This window comes from Sinohyriopsis cumingii, chromosome 17 (genome assembly GCF_028554795.1).
Source record: "Sinohyriopsis cumingii isolate HCF-2022 chromosome 17, ASM2855479v2, whole genome shotgun sequence".
NCBI classification, from domain to species: Eukaryota; Metazoa; Mollusca; class Bivalvia; order Unionida; family Unionidae; genus Sinohyriopsis; species Sinohyriopsis cumingii.
In genome coordinates this window covers 16,705,326-16,720,822 of record NC_142977.1, presented here as the reverse complement: position 1 = coordinate 16,720,822, position 15,497 = coordinate 16,705,326, and the positions used below count along the sequence as shown (strand labels likewise).

At 32.4% G+C, this 15,497-nt stretch overlaps 1 protein-coding gene across 1 annotated transcript in view; it reads left to right on the top strand.

The window, feature by feature from the left end:
- LOC149777820 (transient receptor potential cation channel subfamily V member 5-like) overlaps window positions 1-15,497 on the top strand; it is a 99,609-nt gene that overhangs the window by 17,822 nt on the left and 66,290 nt on the right. Inside the window, exons 3-5 of the mRNA XM_089938265.1 lie at window positions 6,795-6,984; window positions 12,474-12,627; window positions 13,117-13,137. Coding sequence (XP_089794391.1) covers window positions 6,795-6,984; window positions 12,474-12,627; window positions 13,117-13,137 — 365 coding nt within the window. The remainder of the gene's footprint in view (window positions 1-6,794; window positions 6,985-12,473; window positions 12,628-13,116; window positions 13,138-15,497) is intronic.

Below are 15,497 nucleotides of genomic sequence, written 5' to 3'. Positions count from 1 at the left end.
TTTGGAACATTGTCATCTGACATTTAATATTATGGTAATGCTTGAAGTTTGGAAAACAGTCATCTGACATATTATGGTAATGCATGAATTTTGGAACAGTCTTCTGACATTTAATATTATGGTAATGCTTGCATTTTGGAACACAGTCATCTGACATTTAATATTATGGTAATGCCTGAATTTTGGAACAGTCATCTGACATTTAATATTATGGTAATGCATGAATTTTGGAACACAATCATCTGACATTTAATATTATGGTAATGCTTGAATTTTGGAAGTCATCTGACATTTAATATTATGGTAATGCTTGAATTTTGGAACACAGTCATCTGACAGTTAATATTATGGTAATGCATGAATTTTGGAACAGTCATCTGACATTTAATATTATGGTAATGCTTGAATTTTGAAACATCGTCATCTGACATTTAATATTATGGTAATGCTTGAAGTTTGGAACACAGTCATCTGACATTTAATATTATGGTAATGCATGAATTTTGGAAGTCATCTGACATTTAATATTATGGTAATGCTTGAATTTTGGAACACAGTCATCTGACAGTTAATATTATGGTAATGCATGAATTTTGGAACAGTCATCTGACATTTAATATTATGGTAATGCATGAATTTTGAAACATCGTCATCTGACATTTAATATTATGGTAATGCTTGAATTTTGGAACACAGTCATCTGACATTTAATATTATGGTAATGCATGAATTTTGGAACAGTCATCTGACATTTAACATTATGGTAATGCATGAATTTTGGAACAGTCATCTGACATTTAATGTTATGGTAATGCTTGAATTTTGGAACATTGTCATCTGACATTTAATATTATGGAATTGCTTGAATTTTGGAACACAGTCATCTGACATTTAATATTATGGTAATGCTTGAATTTTGGATCACAGTCATCTGACATTTAATATTATGGTAATGCATGAATTTTGAAACATCGTCATCTGACATTTAATATTATGGTAATGCTTGAATTTTGGAACACAGTCATCTGACATTTAATATTATGGTAATGCATGAATTTTGAAACATCGTCATCTGACATTTAATATTATGGTAATGCTTGAATTTTGGAACACAGTCATCTGACATTTAATATTATGGTAATGCATGAATTTTGGAAGTCATCTGATATTTAATATTATGGTAATGCATGAATTTTGGAACAGTCATTTGACGTTTAATATTATGGTAATGCTTGAATTTTGGATCACAGTCATCTGACATTTAATATTATGGTAATGCATGAATTTTGAAACATCGTCATCTGACATTTAATATTATCGTAATGCTTGAATTTTGGAACACAGTCATCTGACATTTAATATTATGGTAATGCATGAATTTTGGAAGTCATCTGATATTTAATATTATGGTAATGCATGAATTTTGGAACAGTCATTTGACGTTTAATATTATAGTAATGCTTGAATTTTGGAACATCGTCATCTGACATTTAATATTATGGTAATGCTTGCATTTTGGAACACAGTCATCTGACATTTAATATTATGGTAATGCGTGAATTTTGGAACAGTCATCTGACATTTAATATTATGGTAATGCATGAATTTTTGAACACAGTCATCTGACATTTAATATTATGGTAATGCATCAATTTTGGAACAGTCATCTGACATTTCATGTTATGGTAATGCATGAATTTTGGAACAAGTCATCTGACATTTAATATTATGGTAATGCATGAATTTTAGTTTTTTAAAACACAGTCATCTGACATTTAAATGTTTCATGCTTTTCGGAACACATTCATCTGACATTTAATATTATAGTAATGCATGAATTTTGAAACATCATCATCTGACATTTAATATTATGGTAATGCATGAATTTTGGAAGTCATCTGATATTTAATATTATGGTAATGCATGAATTTTGGAACAGTCATCTGACATTTAATATTATGGTAATGCTTGAATTTTGGAACATTGTGATCTGACATTTAATATTATGGTAATGCTTGAATTTTGGAACATCGTCATCTGACATTTAATATTATGGCAATGCTTGAATTTTGGAACACAGTCATCTGACATTTAATATTATGGTAATGCTTGAATGTTAGTTTTTTAAAATACAGTCGTCTGACATTTAAATGTTTCATGCTTTCTTGATCAGTCATCTGACATTTAATATTATTGTAATGCTTGAATTTTGGAACACAGTCATCTGACATTTAATATTATGGTAATGCTTGAATTTTGGAACATCTTGATCTGACATTTAATATTATGGTAATGCTTGAATTTTGGAACACAGTCATCTGACATTTAATATTATGGTAATGCATGAATTTTGGAAGTCATCTGACATTTAGTATTATGGTAATGATTGAATTTTGGACCAGTCATCTGACATTTAATATTATGGTAATGCTTGAATTTTGGAACATTGTCATCTGACATTTAATGTTATGGTAATGCTTGAAGTTTGGAAAACAGTCATCTGACATATTATGGTAATGCATGAATTTTGGAACAGTCATCTGACATTTAATATTATGGTAATGCTTGCATTTTGGAACACAGTCATCTGACATTTAATATTATGGTAATGCCTGAATTTTGGAACAGTCATCTGACATTTAATATTATGGTAATGCATGAATTTTGGAACACAATCATCTGACATTTAATATTATGGTAATGCATGAATTTTGGAAGTCATCTGACATTTAATATTATGGTAATGCTTGAATTTTGGAACACAGTCATCTGACAGTTAATATTATGGTAATGCATGAATTTTGGAACAGTCATCTGACATTTAATATTATGGTAATGCTTGAATTTTGAAACATCGTCATCTGACATTTAATATTATGGTAATGCTTGAAGTTTGGAACACAGTCATCTGACATTTAATATTATGGTAATGCATGAATTTTGGAACAGTCATCTGACATTTAATATTATGGTAATGCATGAATTTTGGAACAGTCATCTGACATTTAATATTATGGTAATGCTTGAATTTTGGAACATTGTCATCTGACATTTAATATTATGGAATTCCTTGAATTTTGGAACACAGTCATCTGACATTTAATATTATGGTAATGCTTGAATTTTGGATCACAGTCATCTGACATTTAATATTATGGTAATGCATGAATTTTGAAACATCGTCATCTGACATTTAATATTATGGTAATGCTTGAATTTTGGAACACAGTCATCTGACATTTAATATTATGGTAATGCATGAATTTTGGAAGTCATCTGATATTTAATATTATGGTAATGCATGAATTTTGGAACAGTCATTTGACGTTTAATATTATTGTAATGCTTGAATTTTGGATCACAGTCATCTGACATTTAATATTATGGTAATGCATGAATTTTGAAACATCGTCATCTGACATTTAATATTATGGTAATGCTTGAATTTTGGAACACAGTCATCTGACAGTTAATATTATGGTAATGCATGAATTTTGGAAGTCATCTGATATTTAATATTATGGTAATGCATGAATTTTGGAACAGTCATTTGACGTTTAATATTATGGTAATGCTTGAATTTTGGATCACAGTCATCTGACATTTAATATTATGGTAATGCTTGAATTTTGGAACATCGTCATCTGTCATTTAATATTATGGTAATGCTTGAATTTTGGAACACAGTCATCTGACATTTAATATTATGGTAATGCTTGAAGTTTGGAACATCGTCATCTGACATTTAATATTATGGTAATGCTTGAATTTTGGAACACAGTCATCTGACATTTAATATGATGGTAATGCTTGAATTTTGGAACACAGTCATCTGACATTAAATATTATGGTAATGCTTGAATTTTGGAACACAGTCATCTGACATTTAATATTGTGGTAATGCGTGAATTTTGCAACAGTCATCTGACATTTAATATTATGGTAATGCATGAATTTTGAAACATCATCATCTGACATTTAATATTATGGTAATGCTTGAATTTTGGAACACAGTCATCTGACATTTAATATTATGGTAATGCATGAATTTTGGAAGTCATCTGATATTTAATATTATGGTAATGCATGAATTTTGGAACAGTCATTTGACGTTTAATATTATGGTAATGCTTGAATTTTGGAACACAGTCATCTGACATTTAATATTATGGTAATGCATGAATTTTGAAACATCGTCATCTGACATTTAATATTATGGTAATGCTTGAATTTTGGAACACAGTCATCTGACATTTAATATTATGGTAATGCATGAATTTTGGAAGTCATCTGATATTTAATATTATGGTAATGCATGAATTTTGGAACAGTCATTTGACGTTTAATATTATGGTAATGCTTGAATTTTGGATCACAGTCATCTGACATTTAATATTATGGTAATGCTTGAATTTTGGAACATTGTCATCTGTCATTTAATATTATGGTAATGCTTGAATTTTGGAACACAGTCATCTGACATTTAATATTATGGTAATGCTTGAATTTTGGAACATCGTCATCTGACATTTAATATTATGGTAATGCTTGAATTTTGGAACACAGTCATCTGACATTTAATATGATGGTAATGCTTGAATTTTGGAACACAGTCATCTGACATTAAATATTATGGTAATGCTTGAATTTTGGAACACAGTCATCTGACATTTAATATTGTGGTAATGCGTGAATTTTGCAACAGTCATCTGACATTTAATATTATGGTAATGCATTAATTTTAATTTTTTAAAACACAGTCATCTGACATTTAAATGTTACATGCTTTTTGGAACACATTCATCTGACATTTAATATTATGGTAATGCATGAATTTTGAAGCATCGTCATCTGACATTTAATATTATGGTAATGCTTGAATTTTGGATCAGTCATCTGACATTTAATATTATGGTAATGCTTGAATTTTGGAACATCGTCATCTGACATTTAATATTATGGTAATGCTTGCATTTTGGAACACAGTCATCTGACATTTAATATTATGGTAATGCATGAATTTTGGAACACAGTCATCTGACATTTAATATTATGGTAATGCTTGAATTTTGGAACATCGTCATCTGACATTTAATATTATGGTAATGCTTGAATTTTGGAACACAGTCATCTGACATTTAATATTATGGTAATGCTTGAATTTTAGTTTTTTAAAACACAGTCATCTGACATTTAAATGTTTCATGCTTGCAGTTTCCATCATTATATAAAGTCATTGCAGTGTCTGTGGGTTAGAAATTTGTTGGAGAGCATCACTAAATATGCTGACTCTGCAAATGAGAAAAATATTTAGTGGACCAGAGGAATTACATAAAATCTGAACAGAGAGCAAACAACTGCTCTCCTGGAAATCTTATAATGATTCTCCCTCGTACAAAAGGATTACATGTGCTTGACACGTTGAAATTTACAACTAAATAACTCAGAATATGATCTTTATTCATTTGTTTTCCAAAATTTCTATTTTACCCATGATCTATGTTTCATAACATCGTATTAGTCTGCCATGTTATCATACTTGACGTATGTTACATGTGATTAAAGGTTAATAAATATATTCAATATTAATACGTGACAGATACTATTATTACATTATAACACTGGTTATTGTTAATTGTTGTGTTGTGAAAAATGAAAACATGCTTTTAATATCAATAAAGCTTACTTGTTAATGTTCATCATTCCTTTCTGACAGAAAACTACCTATGTGTCAGTAGAGTGATAAAGAGTTCTGTACTACCTCTGGTTGTTGTTGTGGGGTTTAACGCCATTTTTTAGCACATGATATGCTATACATGGCGGCCAGTATTAATGGTGGAGGAAGAACCCGGGAAAATCCCGGAAAGAACCACCGACCCACGAGAAGCTACTGGCAAGCTTTCTCACATACCCACATTGGCTGAATCCGAGACTCGAACCCACGCAGACAGAGGTGAGATGGCAGTGATCCGTAACAGAGAGCAATTTAGACCACTCAGCCACTTGGGGCCCCTACTACCTCTGGAAAAATACTGCAGTAAATCACTATATTGACAATGTAATACACATCTAATATTTATGCCTTGGTTAAGTTTTATATTAAGTCAGTTTTCAGGTACTGTGATGGGGCATCTGTGTTCAATGAACAAATTTCTTACTCAATCAAATTTGGATCTCCATATGATTTGTTTATCTTCCCATTTTGCAAGTAATTAATTAGATCCTAGTTTCTTAATTGACTACCATAACGTTTGAGAGGATTTTTCCTGAATGCATGGATATAAAGTTTACAAATGTTGAATGGTTGTCACTCATTTATAGTTGGAATGTTGAAAGTTGTTTGATAAATGAAAAATGGTTTTCTAAATTAGGAAAATGTTTGTGCACAAAGATGAAGCTGTGTTGTTAAAAATGAAAACAAAAGCAAAATTGTGTAAGATAAAGTGCACCACTTAAATATTTATCTTTAAATCGAAAGTTTGATTACCATATCAACCAAGTTTATGCTTTGACATTTAATAACTTCTTAGGCACAAGGCTATTCAGGCTGGTATGAACTTTTAAAAAAATGTGTGTATTACATGAGGAAGAAAAGCAAAACCTTTCAGTATATTTTTGACTTTTTACTTATATTGTGTATCTATAGGTTTCCCAATAAATCTTGGATAAACAAGGAATCACATGTCATGTTTTATTCCATAATGCCCTTTGGCCTACTTAAATGGACATAGCTAGTATCTCTCATAAGGGGTGTTGAGTGATCTTTGACCTTCAGTTTTTCCTCTCCTCGGCAGGAGAGAATGTTCTTCACATGGCGATTGTAAATGAAGACCCAGCCATGGTCAAGTTCTTACTGGACAAAGGGGCTGATTACCATTGCCGCTGCTGTGGGAAGTTTTTCTGTCCTGATGACCAGAAGGAGTCCCGTATGGATAATCAGGATCATGAATGGGTTGATTTGTGTGAGAAAACAAACTATGAAGGGTAATTATAATAGTCATACACATAATTACATATTGACATGCACAAGCATACTGACATTAACTGACTATGAAGGGTGAGTTTGGTGGTTACACATAAATACAGATCTACACACATACTTACACATTAACATGTACCCATGATACATATATAGACTAGGAAGGGTGGGTATGATAGTCATACACAAAATGCATATTGTGTGCAAATACTTGCACATTGGCCAGAATGAGAGTAACATGCAAATATATATGCACACACATACTTACACAGATGGTCACATGCAAATACACGTTGAAACACATGCATGCACACATTTGTCAGAATGATGGTCACGTGCAAATACATGTTAACACATGCTTACACAGAATACTTAAGAGTTGACATGCACAAACATAAAGATATTAAAACGATAGCTTAGTGCAGAGGTTTCACACTCACTTTGTCCATATATAGCTGTAGATGTGATCCATACATGTGAACCTTCTGAGTGGGAGGATTTTACTATTGAGATATCAGGTGCCTTCTGTCCATTCCATCGCTCACTAAAAATCTCCCATGTACACAAAATTATTATGGAATTTTGTTTCTCATTTTTTTCCCACCTAACTTCCAGTGTAGTATATTTATAATAATATTGCCTATGATCTGGCATAAACAGGGTAAGGTGATTTAGTTGCTGATTTCAAGCAGCATAAAATATTTAACACCCCTTTGATTGTGTTGGCAGGGTTTGTTGGCTTGGGTGTTTGAAGTTTGTTGGAATATGCTATGCGTGATCAAAAGTAATTCTGAATGGATTAAAGAGATTAACTAACTATGGTTGGATTACTAAAAGAGCTCAATCAGCATAAAACAGGTTGGTTTGGCTTTGGTGTTTAGAGTTGGTCAAGATGTCTAAGTGTGCCTTATCTCCCAGTGCTAAAACACCAAAATTAAGTGTGCCTTATCTCCCAGTGCTAAAACACCAAAATTAAGTGTGCCTTATCTCCCAGTGCTAAAACACCAAAATTAAGTGTGCCTTATCTCCCAGTGCTAAAACACCAAAATTAAGTGTGCCTTATCTCCCAGTGCTAAAACACCAAAAATTAAGTGTGCCTTATCTCCCAGTGCTAAAACACCAAAATTAAGCAACCAAAATATCAAATAACATTCGATGATGAATGGGAATGGGAATTTCATTGGTTGGAATCAATATCATTTGACATGAATATGCATTCTGCCCTTCCTGCGAAGCTGATTTTAAAATTTGCTATGGTGGCAAGAGTGGCAAGAGTGACATTTTGCATCATGCAGCATTATCAAGCATATTTAAAAAAAGACAACAAATACACCATCACTGAAATCCATGTTTGTGGAATCGGCATCAGATGTGGATAAAGATAATGTGCTGAGACTCTATTTGCCAACTTTTTTGCTGAACATAATCTCCCATTTATGACAGCAGATCATTTTTCAGATCTAGTGAAAATAATGTTCTCTGACATAGAAATCACACAAAAATTCTATACAAACGGACAACAATTACTAACAAGGTTACCCAATCATTGGGTCATCAATTGGATAAGAATGTCAAAGTCATGTGCCACAATGAACAATTGCCAGTTCTGACTGAAAACTCTCCTTCATTTGAAGTTAAAACTCAAAATCAAATTTGCAAATCTCCCAATATGTCTTAAGCTGACTTCTTTGTTATGTCACATGTGTTTTGAGTCTATGGTCTTAAAAATAAGTAACAGAAAAGAGTGAAAGACATCAATTAAATTAAAAATACATAACACATGTAAGGCAAACCTAAGAGCCTTCATTGGCAAAGGTAACAGACATAGAGCTGAGTACACTGTTTATAGCAGACCTTTTTTCACATCTTGTGTATTGAGAATGAATATAAATGTATAAAGTCATTGCCTAGTGTGACATAGAGAATTAGCCATTTAGTAACCTGTATCCTTGTTTGCTTTTACTTTTTTAAGAATAGAATCATCTGTTTGTGAACAGATGTTATCCCTGTAATAAGAGTTTGCCCCCACCCCCACCCACCCAAGTCATTTTAGCATATCTAAATTTATTCATCAATCAAATAGAGTTTGTATATGCTGTATATATTTTTATTTATATTTTTATAAAGCATATGCCAGGTTTGCATTAGGATGGGTTGAAGTCTGTTGCCAGTTACATCAAAGTCTTGGTTCACACTCTGATCCCATTTTCTTTCTATTGCCAGTTACATCAAAGTCTTGGTTCACACTCTGATCCCATTTTCTTTCTATTGCCAGTTACATCAAAGTCTTGGTTCACACTCTGATCCCATTTTCTTTCTACTGCCAGTTACATCAAAGTCTTGGTTCACACTCTGATCCCATTTTCTTTCTGTTGCCAGTTACATCAAAGTCTTGGTTCACACTCTAATCCCATTTTCTTTCTATTGCCAGTTACATCAAAGTCTTGGTTCACACTCTAATCCCATTTTCTTTCTATTGCCAGTTACATCAAAGTCTTGGTTCACACTCTAATCCCATTTTCTTTCTATTGCCAGTTACATCAAAGTCTTGGTTCACACTCTAATCGCATTTTCTTATGTTAGTTTTCATTTCACTAAATTCTATAACCAGTTATTATGTTATTTTGTGATAGTTTATGTATTCCTCCTTAAATAAATGATGTAATCTTTATTGTTCTTAGTGACCGATATTTCCTTCACTGTTTCCATGAAGCTACACATGATCTCAAGATCCCCAATCAGCTGTCATTCAGTGCTTCTGTATTTCAAGGTCTTTTCATTAAGCATGCTCAACAATATAAAAATGTGACACTGAGCAGTTTTAGCTGAATCAGAAGATTTGCATAGCACAGTGTCAGCCTTCTATATGAACTCTGTGCAATGTCCAGTGAGTATAGTGCCAGCCTTCTGTATGAATTCTATGCAGTTGCAATGTCCAGTGAGTATAGTGTCAGCCTTCTTTATGAACTCTGTGCATTTGCAATGTCCACTGAGTACAGTGTCGGCCTTCTTTATGGATTCTATGCAGTTGCAATGTCCAGTGAATATAGTGTCAGCCTTCTGTATGAACTCTGTGCATTTGCAATGTCCAATGAGTACAGTGTCAGCCTTATGTATGAATTCTATGCAATTGCAATGTCCACTGAGTATAGTGTCAGCTTTCATTATGAATTCTATGCAGTTGCAATGTCCACTGAGTACAGTGTCAGCCTTCTTTATGGATTCTATGCAGTTGCAATGTCCAGTGAGTATAGTGTCAGCTTTCATTATGAATTCTATGCAGTTGCAATGTCCAATGAGTTCAGTGTCAGCCTTATGTATGAATTCTATGCAGTTGCAATGTCCACTGAGTACAGTGTTCACCTTCTGTATGAATTCTATGCAGCTGCAATGTCCAGTGAGTTCAGTGTCAGCCTTATGTATGAATTCTATGCAGTTGCAATGTCCACTGACTACAGTGTCAGCCTTCTTTATGGATTCTATGCAGTTGCAATGTCCACTGAGTATAGTGTCAGCTTTCATTATGAATTCTATGCAATTACAATGTACAATGAGTACAGTGTCAGCCTTATGTATGAATTCTATGCAGTTGCAATGTCCAGTATTGTGTCAGCTGTCTGTATGAATTCTATGCAGTTGAAATGTCCAGTGAGTATAGTGTCAGCCTTCTGTATGAATTCTATATAGTTACAATGTCCACTGTGTCAGCCTTCTGAATTCAGTGCAGTTACAATGTTCACTGTGTCAGCCTTCTGAATTCTATGTAGTTACAATGTCCACTGTGTCAGCCTTCTGAATTCAATTAAGTTACAATGTCCACTGTGTCAGCCTCCTGAATTTAGTGTAGTTACACAGTCCACTGTGTCATCCTTTTGAATTCAATTAAGTTACAATGTCCACTGTGTCAGCCTTCTAAATTCAATACACTTACAGTGGAAAGAGTACTTCAGCTGTGCTCATGATTTGAAAACTACTTGTGCTTCTACTAGTGACTGAAAGCTGGAAGTAATTATACTTCTGCTTGTGCTAGTGATTTTGAAAGCTAGAAGTAGTTATACTTATACATGTAGATGTAATTACAAAGTTCAAAGTAATTAAATGTGCTTGAAAAGTACTTGTGTTTGTAGTTAATATGAAAGCTAGACTTGATTATACTTTTACTACTGATTATGATTTCTGTAAGTAATTATATTTTGTACTTGTCCTAGTGATTATGAAAGGTAGAAGTAATTATATGTGTACTTGTACTAGTGATTATGAAAGCTGGAAGTAATTATATGTGTACTTGTCCTAGTGATTATGAAAGGTAGAGGTAATTATATGTGTACTTGTACTAGTGGTTATGAAAGCTGGAAGTAATTATATGTGTACTTGTCCTAGTGATTATGAAAGGTAGAAGTAATTATATGTGTACTTGTACTAGTGGTTATGAAAGCTGGAAGTAATTATATGTGTACTTGTACTAGTGATTATGAAAGCTAGAAGTAATTATATTTGTACTTGTATTAGTGAGAGTCATTACTGGTAGATATACCACCTTGTAGTGAAGCCACCGTATATTGAAGTTCATTACATATGCATAAAATTTTGTTACCACTTAATAAAATGGAATTTACTGACAATACCTGCCTTATCATAGAAACCACATTATACTGTGCTTGTAGTGAGTAGTTTCAAACATGTTCATTCATCCAAAGTAAAATGTTATTAAGAGTGAAGCATGCTAAAATATATTCTGATGAATCTAAAGGTTGCCTGAATTGGTTCTGAGTAAGACTTGCAAGAATAGAGTACATTATTAAACAAATGTTGGGTAAGATTTTATGGCAGAATGGCCAGAGATATATTAGTAACATTGGAATATATTTTGCAATAGGAGTAAATGAAAACCATTCAAAACAGTGTTTAAAATAATATAGATTTTTACTTTTCATTTGTCAGCAATGTAAATTTGACATTTTAGCTGATGGGGATACCAATTCCAGTGTAATATTCCAGTAATTACAGATTTTTTTCATTAATTTCTAAAAATTTCTGAGCATTACCATATATATTTCTGGTAAGACAAAATTATTGTTGCATTTGTGGACCAGGATAGTAACACTTTGACATCATTTGTTTTTCAAGCAAATTAACACCTTTAGTCAAATTTTTTAGAATTAAATATATCTATGCAGTCAGTGCTGGAAGACACTTGATGTAACATGGTTTATGATCACTGAGTCACAGTCCATGAGGATCGTGATGTGGCATGGTAGAAGGTTTAATTTGATTGTGTCAAAGTATAATTGTGTGATGAAGTAATGACAAGCCATTGAAGTTGATCTTCTTTAAACTTTATTTGTCTGTTATTCAGGTATGTTTACTTTGGAGAGTATCCTCTAAGTTTTGCTGTTATTCAGGTATGTTTACTTTGGAGAGTATCCTCTAAGTTTTGCTGTTATTCAGGTATGTTTACTTTGGAGAGTATCCCCTAAGTTTGTCTGTTATTCAGGTATGTTTACTTTGGAGAGTATCCCCTAAGTTTTGCTGCATGCCTGGGTCAAGAAGAATGTGTGAGACTTCTGCGAGCCAAGGGAGCTAACCCCAATCTTCAAGATGCCAACGGAAATACAGTTCTGCATATGCTGGTCATTCATGACAGAAAGGTAAACAGTGCAAACAAGAACGCTGTATCAGGAAACATAAAACTCTTCCTGTATATCTTTGGACTTACAGATTAGACCAGGAATCTGCAGAAATACAGTATATGCTCATATTTATCTTTGTCATCTCCATGTGTACATGCATAATTACATGTATACAAAAATAGGTAGTTTTGCACAATCTCCATTTCTTCCCTGGAAAAGGTAGGGACTAAAACTTGAACATAAATGTTGAACAATTTTGGCCTAGTGTTCTTAAAGTTCATTAATTTACAAATTTTGAGCACAGACCATAAGTTTGATTATATTATTTTCATGTTGAAATCTTTCTACTCAAGACAAAATAACTTTGTGACAGTATTTTTTAATGTATTGTAATACAAGAAAAGAATTTTGCTATGGACATTCTGTCCTGTTTTCATTGTTCTAAACCTATTTATTTCAATTTAGAGTGGGTTAAACCCTGCAATTTTTAATTACAATTCTTTCAAGGAGAAAGAACTAGAAGGAGAGGTTAGTCTTTTTTTTAAAAATGTGATAGTTGAATTTTTCTGCCTTGTTACTGATATGTTTGGTTGTTAATTTTTATTATTAGTACAAGTTCTGTTGAAGTTGGAGATTTTTGTCTTAATTTATTAGTGCATGTATATAGATTAGGCTGTTTGCTTAATTAATTAAATTAACTCTAGAGTTTTAGGTTTTAGTTAGAGTAGTTTAAAGTTTTAGAATTTGCATTTTTAATTATGTATCAAATGTAGACTTTTGTTAGCATCACTTAGATACCTGTACATGTACTGTGTTTTTAGATTTGTGACCAAAAATATTAGATTTTTCGTTTTTGCTTCACAAATGCAAGGTCAATTGTATTCTATCTTACTGTTGTTTCTGTGGGTTTCTTTAGTACCCTGGCATCCTGTCATCAAATTAATATCATCTATATTAGGCATTCTTGTCATCTAAATAATACCATCTTCATCTATATTAGGCATTCTTGTCATCCAGTTATTATCACCATCATCTATATTAGGCATTCTTGTCATCCAGTTATTATCACCATCATCTAAATTAGGCATTCTTGTCATCCAGTTATTATCACTATCATCTATATTAGGCATTCTTGTCATCCAGTTATTATCACCATCATCTATATAAGGCATTTTTGTCATCCAGTTATTATCACCATCATCTATATTAGGCATTCTTGTCAGCCATTTAATATCACCATCATCTATATTAGGCATTCTTGTCAGCCATTTAATATTACCATCATCTATATTAGGCATTCTTGTCAGCCATTTAATATTACCGTCTTCTATATTAGGCATTCTTGTCAGCCATTTAATATCACCATCATCTGTATTACTACATAATTATCCAGCTTATTTTTTTGTGCTCCTACTTCATGAACCAGCAAACTATGTTGTACACTCACATATGAATATCAACACTACATAATGAATATTTGCATATACCATGATTGATTCTGTCCTTTCAAGTTGGTTGTTGTTTTTTTTAAACAGGGTAGAAAGTTTGGTTTTGGGTATTTTTGAGATTATACTCTGGTGTTGTTCATGTTTATTTTATTACTGTCATATCCACATTTACGATAATCATGAGACTGTCAATAGTAGACGGTAACATTTCATGTGCTGGTACCATGCTAAGTATTTTCCAGTTCAGTTGTCATTTGCTTGACAATGTTTAGTTTGAAAAACTACACCATCATTCAAAAATTAGGTCACTTTCAACAGATATTGCAATAATAAATGTTTCGATAGATGTCTGTTTTTTGACATCTAAATCTAGTTAGATTTATTTGTAAAGAAAATTTGCTGGGAGAGTTTATAATGTGGCCTTCTTACCGCTATATAATAATAAACTATTAAAAAGCATATACTCTAGAAAAAGAGAAATGTATTACTTAAAAAGAAAGGCATCATGTGTGCAGACATTTGTAAATAAACTGATATTTCACATTTTACATGTGCTTGGCCTTTTGAATTTGCATTTTGCATTTGTCATGGGTCTAGATGTTGTTGAAAGCAGTACAGTGCATCAAATGACCATTATGTGACACAAGTACATCATGACTAGACAAGGCCAAAGAACATTTGCAATAAGTTTCATCTTCTGTAATATTTCATGTCTTTTTGTTTGAAACATTTGGCGGTGAGATCTTGTTCCTTGTGTATAGTCCATTTCAACATCATCTAATATGTATATCCTTTCTGATTTTTGAAAAATATTTCACCAGCTTTAACATGGTAACTGTAGACGTTTACAAACAAGAAAGGTCAGTTATTTTGAACACGTAAATGAATGTCAGTTTCATGTATATGCATAATCTATAGCAGATTTTGGTAATGCAGAAATTCTCTGATGTACAGATTGCTATTTTTTCAAGTAAATGTGCATAATTTTCAACAGGGCATTGTGGGAAAAATTCTTTCAGAGTTGTGGTTACTAGTTCACCTAAAGATAACAATGAATAATTTTATAATGCTGGTCATACCCATAGTTTCCAGCAGAAAATTGTCCAACATGAGTTGTGAAAATTGTCAATTTGTTTGGCAATTTTCACTTAAACCATTGTTGGGTATGAATTGTACTTTTAACTAAAACCGATATTCAAAATAACTGAAATCTAATGTTTTTAGGGTTTGAAGTTATCATCTTTAATTTTGACGAGTATTTTTTAAGAAACTTTATTCAACCATGTTGAGATGGACTTTAGTTAAGATGCATGTGCAGTACTAGGTTATATTCATGTTACATAATGGTCATTTATGACCAATTTGCCTGTCTGGTTTCAATGTGACATTTACTGCTCTTTAAAAAGTAGCAAACAACCAAAGACAAAACTTAAATAATTT